General features: G+C 36.1%; 1 protein-coding gene across 10 annotated transcripts in view; it reads right to left on the minus strand.

Moving 5' to 3' along the window:
• Window positions 1-18,216, minus strand: part of BLTP1 (bridge-like lipid transfer protein family member 1) — a 211,177-nt gene that overhangs the window by 156,802 nt on the left and 36,159 nt on the right. For all 10 annotated transcript variants that reach the window (XR_016035322.1, XM_055405582.2, XM_055405581.2 and 7 more), the window contains exons 8-13: window positions 14,391-14,472; window positions 13,005-13,198; window positions 10,965-11,044; window positions 8,765-8,915; window positions 3,961-4,117; window positions 2,873-2,951 (exon numbers count right to left, since the gene is read on the minus strand). Coding sequence is in view for 9 of the 10 variants with exons in the window: in XM_055405582.2 (XP_055261557.2) it covers window positions 2,873-2,951; window positions 3,961-4,117; window positions 8,765-8,915; window positions 10,965-11,044; window positions 13,005-13,198; window positions 14,391-14,472 (743 nt within the window). In the remaining variant the exon portion in view is untranslated. The remainder of the gene's footprint in view (window positions 1-2,872; window positions 2,952-3,960; window positions 4,118-8,764; window positions 8,916-10,964; window positions 11,045-13,004; window positions 13,199-14,390; window positions 14,473-18,216) is intronic.

The following is an 18,216-nucleotide window of genomic DNA, read 5'->3' on the forward strand; positions in this document are numbered from 1 at the left end:
CAAATTCCCCCACCACCCAAAGGAGGAATTCTTGAAAACTGGTAGATAGTTACTATTTAAATACACCTCTGATAATGTGGACTATGCTATCTAATCCATAACATTTCTCATTTTGGACAGCTCTGATGGAAAAAGAGTTCCACACAATATCTATCCTGATTTTTGCTTTCTAATGCAAAACCACAAGTCTATTTTCTAAATGATTAATAAGCAAGTATTTAAGATTGCTCCCATGTCTTTTTTTTCCCCATTAACTCAAGGGAACATATATTCATCATTTTCAACTACTCATTATATAGTGACAGTTTCTGAACAACAGCTATTCCTTACATAATGACAGTTATCAAACAACACAGCCCTGTTCTGAATAAAAGCAGAAAAGTTCAGAGTATTTCACTTCTTTTCTTGATAGACTGTCTTCCTATGAACACTAACACTATGATCATTATTATATGGTTAATTCAACATGCATCCCATTCTGGGCAATTTTTCCCCAAACATCTGAATCTCTTGGGCAAGTTTTAAATATTTTGAGTTATATTTAGTTATTATCTAAGACTTCAGTCTATTTTTCCCTCTAAAGATACTCATTTTAAAAGCCATCTACTCTTTACCAGGCTGCCTGGTGATTCAGTAGTAAAGAATCCTCCTGTCAATGCAGGAGATGTGGGTTTGAGCCCTGGGTGGTCAGAAAGATCCTCTGGAGAAGGAAATGGCCTCAGACCAGTATTCTTGCCTGGGAAATTCCATGGACAGAGGAGCCTGGCAGGCTACAGTCCATGGGGTCACAAAACAGTCAGACATGACCAAGCAACCAAACAACAACTTTACCAAGAACCTGACTGGGTTTTCCTTAGACCTTTAGCTCATGCAGTTCCACAGTCACTGTGCTGTGGCACTTCCCATGAATTCATGATAGGTCAAGATGCTGATGCCTCAGTCCTCAGATGGCCCCTTTACCCCTGTGCACCAATAACTGCACCCCTAAAAAATATGTACAAATATTATCCTATTTGCATCATCAGTTAAAAAAAGGCAAAAGCACTCCCTTAACTGAACTATTTTCAATTTTATGCAACACCCAATTGTCTTTTCCCCTACAGAATTACCTGTATGTCAGTAATTAGGAGTAGTAGTAGTAAAGTCGCTCAGTCATGTCCAGCTCTTTGCGACCCCGTGGACTGTAGCCTACCAGGTTTCTCTGTCCATGGGATTCTCCAGGCAAGAATACTGGAGTGGGTTACCATTTCCTTCTCCAGGGGATCTTCCCGACCCAGGGATCGAACCCGGGTCTCCTGCATTGGAGGCAGACGCTTTAACCTGAGCCACCAGGGAAGCCCATAAGGCTATCCTAAAAGATGCTTCTTTCCAACCGACTGCTCTGAATCCTAGAGAATCTCAATATCTGCTTTAAGACTTAGTATGATTATTCTTTTAAAAGTAACTAAGATAAGATTTAGTTCTTCACTGTAATAGCTCTAAAGTTAAAGGGAAAAGATACTATCTCATTTTCAGTCACTTTTTCGATTAATTATCTAAGCAGGAAGACTCAACTGCTACTTTTTTAACACAAACTAATAAATCTAGTCAACCCCTTTGCCTGCTTTCTTCTTATTGTAGAAACAAAATGAGTGACAGAGACAAGAATAGAGAGCCAATTATATAAAAATTACTCTACTCATACTTAGTGATAGAAACATTGCTAGACAGTAATTTAAAAATAAGGGTAAGCTGCTCCTCTCCATACTCTCAAGAGAAAATAAAGCAGAATTTCAACTGTTCTCAATTACAAACGTAATAATAGGAAAAACAAAGAAAAATTAGGAAGACTATTTGACATTTTGATAAATTTAACAAAAAGTATTTAATGTTTAATGTTACTGATTAATCTGTATCAGGGCCCAAATTTCAAATGTATAATGAACTTAGATTATCTTACCTCAGATGAAACTACAACTATCAGGGCATGATTTAGTATTTTAAACATGAAATATTCTGCTTTCTTAAAATTACGCTATTCAAAGAACAAGCTTACTGACAAAAATCTACTAAAGATATAACCTAAAACAAAGCTTATTAGCTGCTGAATCAATTTCTGCCCATGGACCATTTTTTCATGTGCCAGGTCTTGGGTTTGGTACCAGGTATCGAAGAATTGATGCTTTTGAACTGTGGTGTTGGAGATGGAGAAGACTCTTGAGAGTCCCTTGAACTGCAAGGAGATCTAACCAGTCCATTCTAAAGGAGATCAGTCCTAGGTGTTCATTGGAAGAACTGATGCTAAAGCTGAAACTCCAATACTTTGGCCACCTCATGCGAAGAGTTGACTCACTGGAAAAGACTCTGATGCTGGGAGGGATTGCGGGCAGGAGGAGAAGGGGACGACAGAGGATGAGATGGCTGGATGGCATCACCGACTCGATGGAGGTAAGTTTGAGTGAACTCCGGGAGTTGGTGATGGACAGGGAGGCCTGGCGTGCTGTTATTCATGGGGTCGCAAAGAGTCGGACACGACTGAGCAACTGAACTGAACTGAACTAATACACTGGCAAAAAAGACATACACAGCACCTGTTTTTACACAGCAATAGACTAACAGGAAAAACATATGCTAAGCAAATTCTGTACAATCTAACAAAAGAAAAGTATAAAGTACAATGACAGCACAAATAAGAACTAGCTTGAATAAAGCAGTTTTTCTCTTCTCTCTAGGTGCATGAATAATTATATAGCATTTACTAAGGGCACATTAAAATATAACAGAAAACTGAAAGAGAAAACTCAATTAATTTTAGTCTAAGTAGATTAATAATTATTTATATATTAATTATGCCCATAATCACTTAAAAAGAAAAACACTCATTGTAGCTTACCATTTTCCTCAACCGTCATTGGAATATTAATTTCCAAATATGAACCAGCTCCAACATTTACATGTACAGCATTTGTTTCCTACCAAAAGAAAAAATTCATATGAGACATTATAATTATTCTTACATCTTTACTTTTCAGTTATCAACACAGACAAAATTCAATCATCAACCCAATGGTTCAGCAGAAAAGAAATCTGCCTGCAATACAGGAGACATGGGTTCGCTCATAGGGTCAGGAAGATCACCTGGAGTAGGAAATGGAAACCCACTCCAGTATTCTTGCCTGAAAAATCCCATGGACAGAGGAGCCTGGGAGGCTATTGTATAAAGGGTCACAAATAGTCAAACAAAGCTGAGCATAGCACACATACACAATATTAAATAGGGCTTTCCAGGTGGCTCAGTGGTAAAGATTCTGCCTGCTAAAGTTGAAGCCTTGGGTCGGGAAGATCTCCTGAAGAAAAAAATGGCAACCCACTCCAGTATTCATGCCTGGAATATCCCATGGACAGAGGAGCCTAGCAGTCCATGGGATTGCAAAGAGTCAGACACTGAGCCACAACAACAATATTAAATAGGTATTAAAAGTTCCTAAGAGCAAAAGTTCAAATTTACACCAAAAATACACTAAAACAATTGGCTAGATTCAAAGGAGAAGAAGAATGAGACTACAGTATCAAAGTCTATTATTATTAATTCTTTCCAGTATTTGGCACTTAATGATGCATACTGGGGATAAGGGTCAGGCGAAGCTCATAGAAATGAATCTAAGTATAGCACCAGTTGGGTTTCCCATGTGCCACTAGTGTTAAGGACTCACCTACCAATGCAGAAGACATAAGAGATACGGGTTCAATCCCCGGGTAGGGAAGATACCCTGGAGGAGGGCAACCCACTCCAGTATTCTTGCCTGGAGAATTCCATGGACAGAGGAGCCTGGTAGGCTAAAGTCCATAGGGTCCCAAAGAGTCAACCACAACTGGAAGCAACTTAGCACAAACACTTGGGACTAATTACCAGAAAAACACTCTGGAAGATAATGGTCAAATTTTAAACACTACTTTCTACTATATTATTTCAATAATTACCCTATTTTTGGTAAACAACAAGTCAATTGTAGCATCTGCAATAATATTCATTCGTAGTTCAAAAGCAAGGATTTGTCTTGGTCTCCCAGGCTGTGCAATTTCAGAAACTTTCAGAACTTGATAATCAGGAGGGAAGAAGAACTTCCACAGACAATCTCTAAATAAGGAGGAAGAAAGAATAATGACAAGTTATTCAAATAAAATTGCTTCTCATAAAAAAGACTAAAATCAGTATTATAACTTTATACTGATATTGTCATTGCTATCTCATTTAACAATCGGACATAAATTTCAAAACAATAAGTCACAAAATAACACCTACTATAGCTTCCTTTCAGTAAAATGAAAGACTATTTTCTCCAATGTTTTTTCTATTTTCAGAGATCAATGAGCTTTCAGCACCTAATATACTGCTATAAAATAAGACGTGGGTAAGACCAAGTTTACACTATTCAACCAATACTGTGAGAAAGTAAAGATTTTCTACAAGTATATCAAATGTCCAAATGGCAAAGGAAGAGTTGAAGGGGAATGGTTTAATTAGAATCATTTTTCCTTTCTGGATAATTACTTAACCTTCCTGAGGATACTTGCCTGCTTCCTCACTTGTAAATGAGGTTTATCATAACAAATCTCAGAGAACAGATCCAAGAATTACATGACAACACACATCAAACACTTGGTAGTACGTGGCACATGGAAAGAAATGCTATTCTATTATTTTTATAATCATTTTTAATCAATATTATAATAATAAGAGTCTAAAGAGAAACAGGTTTCTAAAAAGATGCAAGTGTTTGGAAGCTAGAGCTCTAATGTATTTGCCTCCCCTTATCTGACAAAAGATGAAAGAAACCAAGAAATTTTCAATTCAGACTCTTCTGTGTAATTAAAAAATTAGCATGTTACTCATACATTCAGAAAAAGTATCAGTTTGTGACTTTTAAAAGGAAAAGATGAGGAAGGAGTCATGAGTAACTGGAAATGCTGCTTGGAATGAACAGAGAAAAATTAGATGAACAAAACAAAACTTGCAAACTGATTGACTTTATTTTTTTATTGGAGGTTAATTATTTTACAATATTATATTGCTTGGTTTTGCCATACATTGACATGAATCCGCGCCGGGTGTACATGAGTTCCCCTTCCTGAACCCCCCTCTCACCTCCCTCCTCCCTTTATCCTCCAGAATTGAAAGAGACACATGTACTCCAATGTTCATCGCAGCACTGTTTATAATAGCCAGGACATGGAAGCAACCTAGATGTCCATCTGCAGACGAATGGATAAGAAAGCTTTGGTACATATACACAATGGGGTATTACTCAGCCATTGAAAAGAATGCAAACTGATTGATTTTAGACTTTAACTTGCCATCATTAATGACATGAAAAGAAACTTAAATTTACAAATGTTTTGGTGAAGACACACAAATATATATAACTAAGATATTAAAGACAAAGAAGCCATCTGATCATTAGATGATCGGGGACTATAAAATAGGCAGCGGGATATAATGAAAAGAGCAGCAGACTTGAAGGGCTGGTTTGAATCTTGGCTCCAGATGGTACAGCTTCATTATCTTGCCCAAATCACTGAACCTCTCTGTATCTCCATTCTTCCACAGGTATAATCAGTTCACCACACTTATCCTTGTGTCTCTCACTGAGGTGTGAAAATATAAATGAAAGCACTTAAGTGCTAAGTTGCTTCAGTCGTGTCTGACTCTGCAACCCCATGGACTATAACCTGCAAAGCTCTTCTTTCATGGAATTCTTCAGGCAAAAATACTGGAGTGGGTTGCTATGTCCTCCTCCAGGGGATCTTCCCAACCCAGAAACCAAATCCATGTCTCTAATGTCTCCTGCATTGGCAGGCTGATTCTTCACCACTAGCACTACCTGGAAAGCTCTGAAAGCACTTAAGTGAAAGCAATAAAAGGCCAGACAATGTCAGGAATATTAGTATTATTATAGTTTATCATTGAGGAGTAAGTACAAATTTATAAAGTTTGGATTACAACTGTCATGAAAACAAAAAGAAAAGCTGAATATCTTAAAGATTAAGAAAATCACGTAAAGGTGATAGACATAAAAAATCTGCAAGCTACATAAGGTCATACCAAATCAGAGATTAAAAACTTCTCTGGTGGTCCAATGGTTAAGAATCCATCTTGTAATGCAGGGGACACAGGTTCGATTCCTGGTTGGGGATAAAAGACCCCATGTGCTCAGAGGAACTGAGCCCATTACCCACAATTAAGACCCGATGCAGCCAAAAAAGTAAATATTAAAAAAAAAACCTCAACATGCTGAGTAAACTATCCAATAATAAAACAGGTGAGATTTTCTCCTACATTTTTTACACTAACAGGTAAATGCTTAAAAAAACTGACCTAATTAACATTTCTGATAACAGTTCATATTTGTTTAGAAACTCAATATGGGGAAGGAGTAAAGGAAATGGCTACAGAAAAGGAAATGCTCAGTTTGAGTATGTAAAGGAGGAGATAAGTACTATTGCTACTCACAAAAGGAAACTAAACTCAAGTGATAAATTTTTCTTCTTTCTAATAAATCTGAATGGTTTTGTTAAGTTCAGGTTAAGAAATGTATTGCTGTTCTCTCCTAGCAGTGGCAGAGCTAACTGAATGGAGCTGGTAAAGACAACTTTTATTTTTTTACATTATCTTCAGTATCATTCCTCTATGACTACATACTAAAGGAATTTTGGCTTGGATTTTCAAGTAAGTATAGCCTAATACTTTTTCTTAATGCATTAAAATTAAATACAGCTTAAGAAGAATCACATTTTATTCAAATGCAAAAATATTTTATGTGTCTGTGTTAAAGCATTGCTTTAATTTTTTCCTTTCAAATATAACTGTTACTTAATGGAATGTAAAGCTCCTCACTTTTGACTATTCCACAGAAAAAGCAGCATGGTTTAGTGTATGAAAAATTTTATCATAAAAGAAAAATTTAAATCCAGTAATTTGAAAAATATTTGTTTCCTAACCTGAAATTTTAAGCTGTTTACTTTCAACTCTAAAAACCTAACCCAGAACTTAATTATTATATTAGTATACTGCAAGCTTTCAAACATACATACATACTTACACAATTACCATTCAACTGTTATTTAAATAGCTACTTAATGGAACAGGTATTCCTATACAGTAGAGATACCAAGGTTAAAAGAATGCAGTACTTGACCAAGTATATAATTCTAACAATGCTAGGCAGAAATCACTTTTTAAAACAATAAAGAGTCAGTATATCAAGTCAGTATCAGCACTCTCATTAGGCCATTCATCTAAGGATCAATGGCCCAATAATACCTGCCTCTGCAACTGTTTAGCTTGTATTTTCCATTCAAGCTAGTTTATGAAAAACTAAACAAACTTTAACCAATATATATTTACATAAAATTTTAGATGTTCTCTCTTAAATAGTGGTAAATGACACCTCCTATGTTTAAAATTCTTCAGTAAATATAGATGTTCATAATATATTAAAGGTAAGTAAACTCCTTCAAAATCAATAGAATAACTAAGAAATAAAAAAACCCTTTTTACCTTTCAGGCATTCCCCGTTACCTCCAATATAAAATCTACGAATTTCTTAACTACCTACAAATCTCTTAACAACCTATAAAGCTTATTAAGACAATTCTTGACTTTATTATGCATTTGAAGGACTCCTCCCTTGCTTTGATTATTCATTCCTTCCTTCCTTTCCTGGCTAATTCTTACTTATTTTTCAAAACTCAACTCACATATTACCACAACCAAAAAGCATTCTCCAATTCTCTCCTCTTCAATATGAGTTATGAACCTGTTATGAGCTAAACTGTGTCCCCCTAAAATTCATATGTCTTAATCTTCAGTACCTCAGAATTAGCTATAGTTTGTGACTCAGCTGGTAAAGAATCTGCCTGCAATGCGGGAGACCCGGGTTTGATCCTTGGGTTGGGAAGATTCTCTGGAGAAGGAAATGGCAACCCACTCCAGTACCCTTGCCTGGAAAATCCCATGGACGGAGAAGTGTGGTAGACTACAGTCCATGGGGTCACAAAGAGTCGGACACAACTGAGTGACTTCACTTTCACTTTCTTTCAGACAGTCTTTAGAGAATTAAGTTAAAAAGAGATCAATAGGGTGTGCCCTAGCCCAGTATGTCTGGCGTTCTTGTAAGAGGAGGAAATTTGGACACAGAGGGAAAACATACAAGAGGGAAGATTGTGTGAAGATATAGAATGACCATCTACAGCCCAAGGAGAGAGGCCGTGAACATATCCTTCCCTCACGGCCCTCAGAAGGAACCAATCCTGCCAACACCTTGGTCTCAGAATTCTAACCTTCAGAACTATGAGAAATTTCTGCTGTTTAAGCCACAAAGTTGGTGGTACTTTGTTATGGCACCCTTAATAAACTAACACAGTGCTTTTCTAAGTTCTTCATCTTAATAAAACTCTTTTGTTTCTGTTTTCCTAAACCGAACTTTTAGCTCTGAATCTCCATAATCCCAACAATCCCTGGCATATTCACTGATTAAATACAAAAGAAAAAACCAACAAACCAATAATATGCTGCTCATTAACCACTTTTCTAATGAATTAGCGCTTCTTTAGAGCAAACTTGCTTATACCAATTGTTCTACAAATTATTTGGATTAAAATGTTTAGTGATATTTTACCCTGCCATAATAAAATAGCTTATAAAAATACTGAGCTAGTTTTTAATAAAAATTATAGTATTATCCCAATACATTTGACTTAGTAGAAATGTAATTTAATCAAGTACCTCTGCCTATCAGCCCATGGCCCGTAGTTGAAATCTGTTCCTTTACCACAAACTATATCCAATCCCCAACATGGAGGCAAGTCTTGTAATTTGCAATCTTCAGTGCTCATTTCTCCTTCAACATTTTCTTCTGTTTCTTCTGGAACAAGTCCTATATTGCAGAATATACAATATGAAGATAGCTACTTAAAATAACCATTAAAAGGTTTCCCTAGATCAACAGTTCTAAAAATTTTTTGATCTAAGGAATCCTTTACACTCTAAAAAATTACTGAAGACACCAACGTGGGAATTTTTTTTGGATTATATCTATCAAATTTTACTGACTTTGAAACCAGTCCATTCTAAAGGAGATCAATCCTGGGTGTTCATTGGAAGGACTGATGCTAAAGCTGAAACTCCAATACTTTGGCCACCTCATGCGACGAGTTGACTCACTGGAAAAGACTCTGATGCTGGGAAGGATTGGGGGTGGGAGGAGAAGGGGATGACAGAGAATGAGATGGCTGGATGGCATCACCGACTTGATGGACATGAGTTTGAGTGAACTCCGGGAGTTGGTGATGGACAGGGAGGCCTGGCGTGCTGTGATTCATGGGGTCCCGGAGAGTCGGAAACGACTGAGCGACTGAACTGAACTGAATATTTTAAAATTGATTTTTAAATAAAACTCATTACACGTTGACAAAACAAAATGTCTAAAATTTACTGAAAATATGATGCAAAAAAACTACATTTTAATGAAAATATAAAACTTTGATTTTTACTTGAAATATTAAATAATTATTACTTTCTAAAATAAATTAATAAGAAACACTGGCATTGTTTTTATCTTGGCAAATCTCTTAAATATTCAGCTTAATAGAAAACAAGTGAATTCTCATAGTTGTTTCTGCATTTAATTTGTTACTCAAGGATCTGAAGACAATCTAGCCTCATACAAATAGAAAAGGGAGGACTATTTCAACTGCTTTTTCATATAATTTTGGATATTCTTTGACACTACACCAAATTTCAGCAAGTGGTAATTTCTTAGAGAATACTTGCAATGTGGAATCTGAAATTATATCACTGAACTTTTCACATTCTGATACATTAAAATTTATTGACTGCCTTTGCACTTTGAATAAATCTTTTACAGACATCATGAATTGACCATTTGGAAAATACTGATTCACTGAAACATGCATACTTTTCCCAAACAGACAAATTTCATTATTAAATATCTAAAAATTCATATTGTTAATATTACTGGTAGTCTTATCAAAAAAGTCGTCAAGCTCACAGTGGCAGACTCAAATTTTCCAAAATTCAAATTTTCACATGAAAGCACAAAACTATATTTTGTCTCTAGTTGCTCTTTCAAGCAAAACTGGTGTTCCCTGAAAAGTGCAAACAATTCAGCTTGAAACTCAATCACACAGTGATTTTCCTCAAAACATTAGTGTACTCTGGTATGGGGCAGAAGTACATTATGTGTACTTATTTTAATAAGTGAATATTTAAAAGTTTAGTCAACGGTCAAGATTTGATAAAAGTAATTTTTACTGTTTAATCAAAGACATAGTAAAGCATACTGGCATCTGTTGTTATTGTGAACGTGTGGCAGTGAAAAAGACAAGAGATTACTGCTATAGTTTGGAACCACTGCCTGTGATTCATGCTAAAGCACAGGCAGTTTTATCCACCATAACTTTTGCATCAACAGTACAACATGACAAAAAAAAAAAAAAAGGCAAATAACATTCTAATTCTGAAAATACTCTGAACTCATAAACCTCCTGAAAGGTATGAAAGAGAGAATTAGGAAAATATGACTAAAAATCCAATATTTAGCTATTTTATAAAACTGAGACCACTTGTGAAGCACTATAACTAGCTAGACTTCGATCCTTACACTTTAAGCCTCAAATTTAACTTAGTGTGATTTGTATTCACAATTTCTGAAGTGCACTTGCAAAAATGGAATCTGAAGGAATGATTTCTATACTGTTCTTTTTTGATATGAAATACTGAAGTATTAATATTCAACTTTGGACAACTGACACAGATATTTTTTAGGTAGGCATTCTCACATGCACATTTACCATTATTGATGCTTATTTATATCCTAAGTAAAGATACTTAAATAATAGCAGATATCAGCATTTCATAGAAGAAACAGAACTGGAGCTATAAAACATATTTTAAAAAATAATACCTGGCTCATCCATGTAATAGTAGATGTCAACATCATTTGACTGCATCACCACAAAACCTTCTCCCATTAATCTTGGTGGTCTACACAAAGGAAGGAAGAAGGCAAACTAAGTACATCTCCAGAATATAAATGTTTGGTATTTTAATTAATGATGGTAATAGGTAAAAGCAAAAAAGAAAACTAAAAAGCAATCAAGTGTAGCATCTTGAAAAGGGAAAACATCTTTCACACTTAAAATAAATTGTTCCATAATGGCTTTCTATATTAGACTATTTAAAAAGTAGGCACTGAAAAAGTTTGGATCAGTAAATTGGTTTAAGAAAGAAAAAATGTTTGGCATTTTGTTTTGAACAAGAGAAACCAATTTAAAACAAAGTTTAATTAAATACAATGAACAACAATGTTCACTGGAATAGAATAATCATATTCTGCATTTGCAATGGTAAGTTTAAAATTAGACTTCAAATTCAACCAATTTATAATAATAATACTATAAAACTGATTGAGAAATATCACCTTATATACTGTAAAAGAAAGTATAACCTTTCAGAAACATTAAATAAGAAACAAATCTTGTCATTTTCAACAACTTTATATTACCTATTTCCAAGAATATTTAGTTGATCAACTTGAAATAAATCAAAATAAATTTAAAGCACACATCTTGAATTCACTCTGGAATGAGTGTTTCCATGCCATCAAGCAATTTTCCACTTTACTTGCTTTAATTGAACAACCTTTATCTTTGTCATATACCACAATATCTTCCTTCCATATCAAAATTAACGTCTTAATCATTAGATAATATAGCACATACAAATTCAACAGTATTCTTCTAAATGTATACTAAATCATAAAGTTTAGCATTCAATTTCATCATACTATCTCCATGCTTACTTTTGAAGAGTGAAAAATATAACTTTAACTCTTCTTACAAAAACAGTGGGATACTTTTTCATTTTACTCTCTAGTAATTTTCACAAAACCCAGGATTTATTTTTTCAGTATTACAACTTGTACCCATAAATATAGAACAGTGTGCATAGCATACATTTCAAGATGCTTAGCAAATTCAGTGATCTGAAGAGTGAAACCAGGTAGATCCACAGCCTCCCTGATACACAAGCAGAGAAAATGACCGTGTCACTCCAGCCAAGCCCTAGAAAGTCTAATCACAAGCTATTCAAAAGCTGGAACTAAAAAGGAATAATTATGTATCTTATAACCTCAAACTTTATATTGCCTACACACAAAGCAAAAACTGAGACACAGCAAAAACTCATCATGTGAGTCCTTACATTACACAAATATAACCATAGAGATTTCTTCACAAAAAACAGGGATTGAGAATAATAAAAATTACAAGAGCCCTAATATAACTCATAAGCATATGGACTGGAGTCAGATGGGATTTATGTGTCTGCTGTTAACTGAGGATCGCAGTCCTCTAGAATGGAAGCATCCCACCACAATGAGAGTGACTCTAGTGTGCATCGTTACAATGTGTCTCCTAAATGCAAGCAGCTACTTCACTGAAGGAAAGCAAACCTGGAAAGCTAGATGGAAAACTGACTGGGACTCAAATGTCAAACAAGCCCCAAAACTATCATAACTTCATCAGTTTTCTGAGATTAATTTTGATTTCATTTTCAACTTTTCATTAACTCAAATGCTATTCCACTAAAATTAATTTGCTAAATTTACTATTTATCCATCCCTTCTGAAAGTAAAAACCTACCGTAAAGTGTATTTTCTAACATACAAACATTGAGGCTTAACTGCCCAAAATAAATTTCCCAAATACTCTAAGAAGAAAAGGATAGAAAAATTATAAGTTTATAGAAAAATATTTAAAATAGGGGTATAACCAATGAATAAACTCCATTTATTGTATAAAGCAGGAATACTATCAACTGATTTAATACAGAGATATAACTAACTATTGCCAAACTTACAGCAAAGAAATTAAAAGTAGTGGATTCTAAATGATAGCTACATTACATATAAAGAAGTTATCTGTTATTTTTATGACTTTCTTACTCATCATTTTGAAGACCAACATATCGTGGACTAGGAACAAGCATGACTCGAACATTTTCAAGCTTTCCTTTCACAATATGCATGAACTGGTCAAGATGACTGGAAGGTGGTTTTGTAGTATAAGTTAAGAAAGCATCATCAAAGTTGATGCACAGAGTTTGAGGCTGGTAATGATTTCCAAAGGCCAAACGTCCCTAAAAAAAATAACAGATAAAAAGAGATATTATGCCATACTATCTAGGACATATTTTTTTTCCTTCAGTTCAGTTCAGTCGCTCAGTCGTGTCCGACTCTTTGCGACCCCATGAATCACAGCATGCCAGGCCTCCCTGTTCATCACCAACTCCCGGAGTTCACTCAAACTCATGTCCATAGAGTCGGTGATGCCATCCAGCCATCTCATTCTCTGTTGTCCCCTTCTCCTCCTGCCCCCAATCCCTCCCAGCACCAGAGTCTTTCCAGTGAGTCAACTCGTCGCATGAGGTGGCCAAAGTATTGCAATTTCAGTTTCAGCATCAGTCCTTCCAATGAACACCCAGGATTGATCTCCTTTAGAACGGACTGGTTGGATCTCCTTGCAGTCCAAGGGACTCTCAAGAGTCTTCTCCAGCACCACAGTTCAAAAGCATCAATTCTTCAGCGATCAGCCTTCTTCACAGTCCAACTCTCACATCCATACATGACCACTGGAAAAACCATAGCCTTGACTAGACGGACTTTGTTGGCAAAGTAATGTTTCTGTTTTTTAATATGCTATCTAGGTTGGTCATAACTTTCCTTCCAAGGAGGAAGCGTCTTTTAATTTCATTGCTGCAATCAGCATCCACAGTGATTTTGGAGCCCTTTAGCTGATCTAATAACAAGCATTTTCAAACAACTACTAAATGATTCCATTTTAGTAGTAAATAATACTATATAAGTTGCTCCATTTTGGCTTCCCAGATGGTTCAGTGCTAAAGAAACCACCTGCCAATGCAGGAGAAGCAGATTCAACTCCTGGATAGGGAAGATTCCCTGGAGCAGAAAATGGCAAGCCACTCCAGTATTTTGGAGATATACTGGAAAAGTCCAATGGACAGAGGAGGACTGGCAGTATATAGTTCATGGGGTTGCAAAGAATCAGACATGATTGACCACACATGCACACCAATCAATTCAGACCAGTGTTTAAAGAAATTCAAGCACTTGTGAATAAATAAACAGCCTTTAAGGTGTACACATTTGTGCTAAAATGGTCTTGGTGTTGAAATAGTTCTTTCACTAAACAAAAAATGTAGCCCAGAAACTACATAATTACTTTTTTTTTCTTAAGTGAAAACTGTATCCACAAAATTAAAAGGTTCTGCTATTACCCATCAAATGTTAACTATAGCAGAATTTACTTACCGTGCTAACATTGACCTTTATGACAGGAATAAGTGATCTCCATGAAGATGTGGGGTCTTGAGATTCTGTTTTTACTTTAACTCTGAACAGAAAAAACAAAAATTGACATATATGAGAAAATGAGAATAAGTACCTAAGAATACCGTTGACTTCCTCACAATACACATCATTAATATCAGCCGTACCTTGACAAATATAGCTAAAGACTATTCAGTAACAAAACAAGGACTATCTAATGGAACACTAATATCCCTAAAATGTCTCATAAAATGTACCTTATCACATATCAATTTTTACATAAGAAGTTGTAACAGAAAAGCATATTTTTAGGATGACAAACTTTAATGACAAAAGTCTAAATTTTGATGTGCTGTCATTATATCTATCATTATGTCCATGACACAAAAATGTAACATTTTACAAAAGAGCAAAAATTAAAACAAAAATGACCAAGGTACACATCCCTTAGATGTTTTAAGTGCTTCAAGTACTTCGAACAGTTCAGCTGATCCTTTTCCTTCCCTACTCCCACCACTTGGTGACAAAATAATTTTCTTTTAATAAAATGAAAAAGGATAGATCAAGAGTAAAAAAAAAAAAAAAAAAGAAAGAAATTCAGTTCAGTAACTCAGTTCATGTCCAACTCTTTGCGAGCCCATGGACCACAGCACTCCAGGCCTCCCTGTCCATCACCAACTCCCAGAGTTTACCCAAACTCATGTCCACTGAGTCGGTGATGCCATCTAACCATCTCATCCTCTGTCATCCCCTTCCCCTTCCACCTTCAGTCTTTCCCAGAATCAGGGTCTTTTCAAATGAGTCAGTTCTTCGCATCAGGTGACCAAAGTACTAGGGTTTCAGCTTCAACATCAGTCCTTCCAATGAACACTCAGGACTGATCTCCTTTAGGATGGACTGGTTGGATCTCCTTGCAGTCCAAGGGACTCTCAAGAGTCTTCTCCAATACCACAGTTCAATCGCATCAATTCTTCAGTGCTCAGCTTTCTCTATAGTCCAACTCTCACATCTATACGTGACTACTGGAAAAACCATAGCCTTGACTAGACGGACCTTTGTTGGCAAAGTGATGTGTCTGCTTTTTAATATGCTGTTTAGGTTGGTCATAACTTTCCTTACAAAGAAATTGGTCATACACAAAGTACACAAAATTCAAGAAATGAAAAGTTCATAGCAATTCACTAAAGATTTCATATGAAAACTTGAGGCACGTCTCTTCAATAATTTGGTAACTCCTAAATCACACTTATAGAGCTGTATTTGTAAGGTGGCCCTTAGTGCTTAAATCTAAATTTAAAACTAACCTCACAACCAACCCCTAACCTCTTTCTCCAAGGTTCCCTGCGTGCATGCCAAGTCGCTTCAGTCACGTCCAACTCTCTGCAACCCTATGGATTGTAGCCGTCCAAGCTCCTCTGCCCGTGGGATTCTCCAGGCAAGAATACTGGAGTAGGATGCCATGCCCTCTCCTCCAGGTGAACTTCCCTGACCCAGGGATCCAACCTGGGTCAATCTGCTTTGCAGGCAGATTGTTTACCACTCATGCCACCTGGGAAGCTAACTAAGCATGTTGTTCTTCAGTCACTAAGTCATGTCCAACTGTTTGTGAGCCCATGGATTGCAGAATGCCAGGCTTCCCTGTCCTTCGCCATCTGCCAGAGCTTGCTCAAACTCATATCTATTGAGTCGGTGATACCATTCATCTCATCCTCTGTCATCCCTTCTCCTCCTAAGACTAAGCATGACCATTGTTTAAATTAGAAATTTGGATTCATTGTTGACTCACTCTTCTCATTCATTCTCCACATCTCCTCCATTACTCTCTTAAGTATCCATTTGCCTAAGTGTATCTGGAATCCATCCACTTTTCTTCCTTCCTCTTTTTGACAAGCCGGTTGATGATCATCTCTACCCTGAACTGTTACAACATCCTTTTATCTTGTCTCCCTGCCTCCAGTCTTATTTCCCTCCAATCATAACATAGCACTGCTGACCTGGGGTAAGCCACATTTCTAACAGTGAATCCTGCTAACCATTTTAGTTTAATTTATGCCCACCTCAAGTAATCCACTCCAGCCTCAGTAACAAACTTCTCTATTGCATATGATGTTTCTTCTCCATGACCCTGTATCTCCTTCTCTGCTTAAGTCATTTACCCTTAAGGCTTCAAACTTTCCTGATCCTTCTGTATGTGCCCAGAGAACTCGGTTTTGTCCCTGTTATATTTATTGCACTAAAATTGTCTATTAAGTGTTCGAACTCCCATAAGTTAAGTCGCTCGCTCAGTCGTGTCCAACTCTTTGCAACCCCGTGGACTGTAGACCACCAGGCTCCTCCATCCATGGCATTCTCCAGGCAAGAATACTGGAGTGGATTGCCATTTCCTTCTCCAGTAGGCTGTAAATTCCCTCAAGAAGCTGTCATATTCTCACTATCTCCAGTACCTAAGCTCAGTGTCTGGGATATAATATGCATTACATATTTAACTGAGAAATAAACATCCTCATCATCTACTTAAAAAATAAAAAAGGTCACTTTCCTGGTGTTCCAGTGGTTAAGGGGTCCGCCTTGCAATGTAGAGGATACTGGTTGAGCCCTCACCCAGGATGATCCCATATGCCTCAGACCAACTAAGCCCGTGCACCACAACTACTGAAGTCTGCGTGCCTCAGAACCTACGCTCTGCAACAAGAGAAACCACTGAAATGAGAAGCCCAGGCACTGCAACTAGAAAGAGCTCACATGCAGCAATGAAGACCCAACACAGCCATACATAAATTAATCTAAAAAAAAAACCACAAAAACTATTTTATGTACAAGGCTGCTTCAACAATCAAAAATCAACAGCCTAAAAGTAAAAAACCAAAGGATCATACCAAGAGATACAAAAAAAATTCAACAAAATCCAACACTTACTCATGATTAAAACCTCGTGGTAAACTATGAATAAGAGAGGAACTTCCTCAACTTGATAAAGAATATCTACCAAAAAAACTACAGTTAACATCATACTTAATAGTGAGAAACTAGACGTTTTTCCACAAAGACTAGGTACAAAGCAAGGATGTTCCTTGTCATCACTTTTCTCCAAATGTGTACTAGAAGTGTTCTAGTTACTGCAATAAGACCAAAAAAAAAAAAAAAAAAAGGAAATAAAAGGTATAGACTTGGAAGGAAGAAATAAGACAAAATAAGAGTCTTTCCTTGCAGCTGACACAATCATCCACGTAGAAAAATTGGAAAGAAGTGACCAAAAATACTCTTAGAACTAATAAGTAACTATAGCAAGGTTGCAAGATACACGATTAGTAATATACAAGTACCAATCACTTTCCTATATACTAGTAATGAGTAAATGGATTTTGAAATTTAAACCATATTACTATACTTTAGCACCACAGAAAATTAAATACTTAGGTGTATATTTAACAATTTTTATATAAGATCTATGTGAGGAAAACTATAAAACTCTGATGAAAGATATCAAAGAGAATTAAATAATTAGACAGACATTCCATGTTCATTGATAGGAAGACACAACACTGTCAAGATGTCAATTCTTCCCAACTTAATTTATAGATTCAACGCAATCCCTACTGAAATCTCAACAAGTTATTCTGTGAATATTGGCAAACGGATTCTAAAATTTATTTGAAGAAGCAAAAGATCAAGAATAGCCTAGAAAATAATGAAGGAGAAAGAAAAGCAATGTTGGAGGAATGACATCAGTTGATTTCAAGACTTAACCACAAAGCTACAGAAATAAACACACTGTGGTATTGGTAAAAGAAAATCAAAAGGTCAATGA

Source organism: Moschus berezovskii, chromosome 19 (genome assembly GCF_049115385.1).
Source record: "Moschus berezovskii isolate FMDL1 chromosome 19, NW_MosBer_1.0, whole genome shotgun sequence".
Lineage (NCBI taxonomy): Eukaryota > Metazoa > Chordata > Mammalia > Artiodactyla > Moschidae > Moschus > Moschus berezovskii.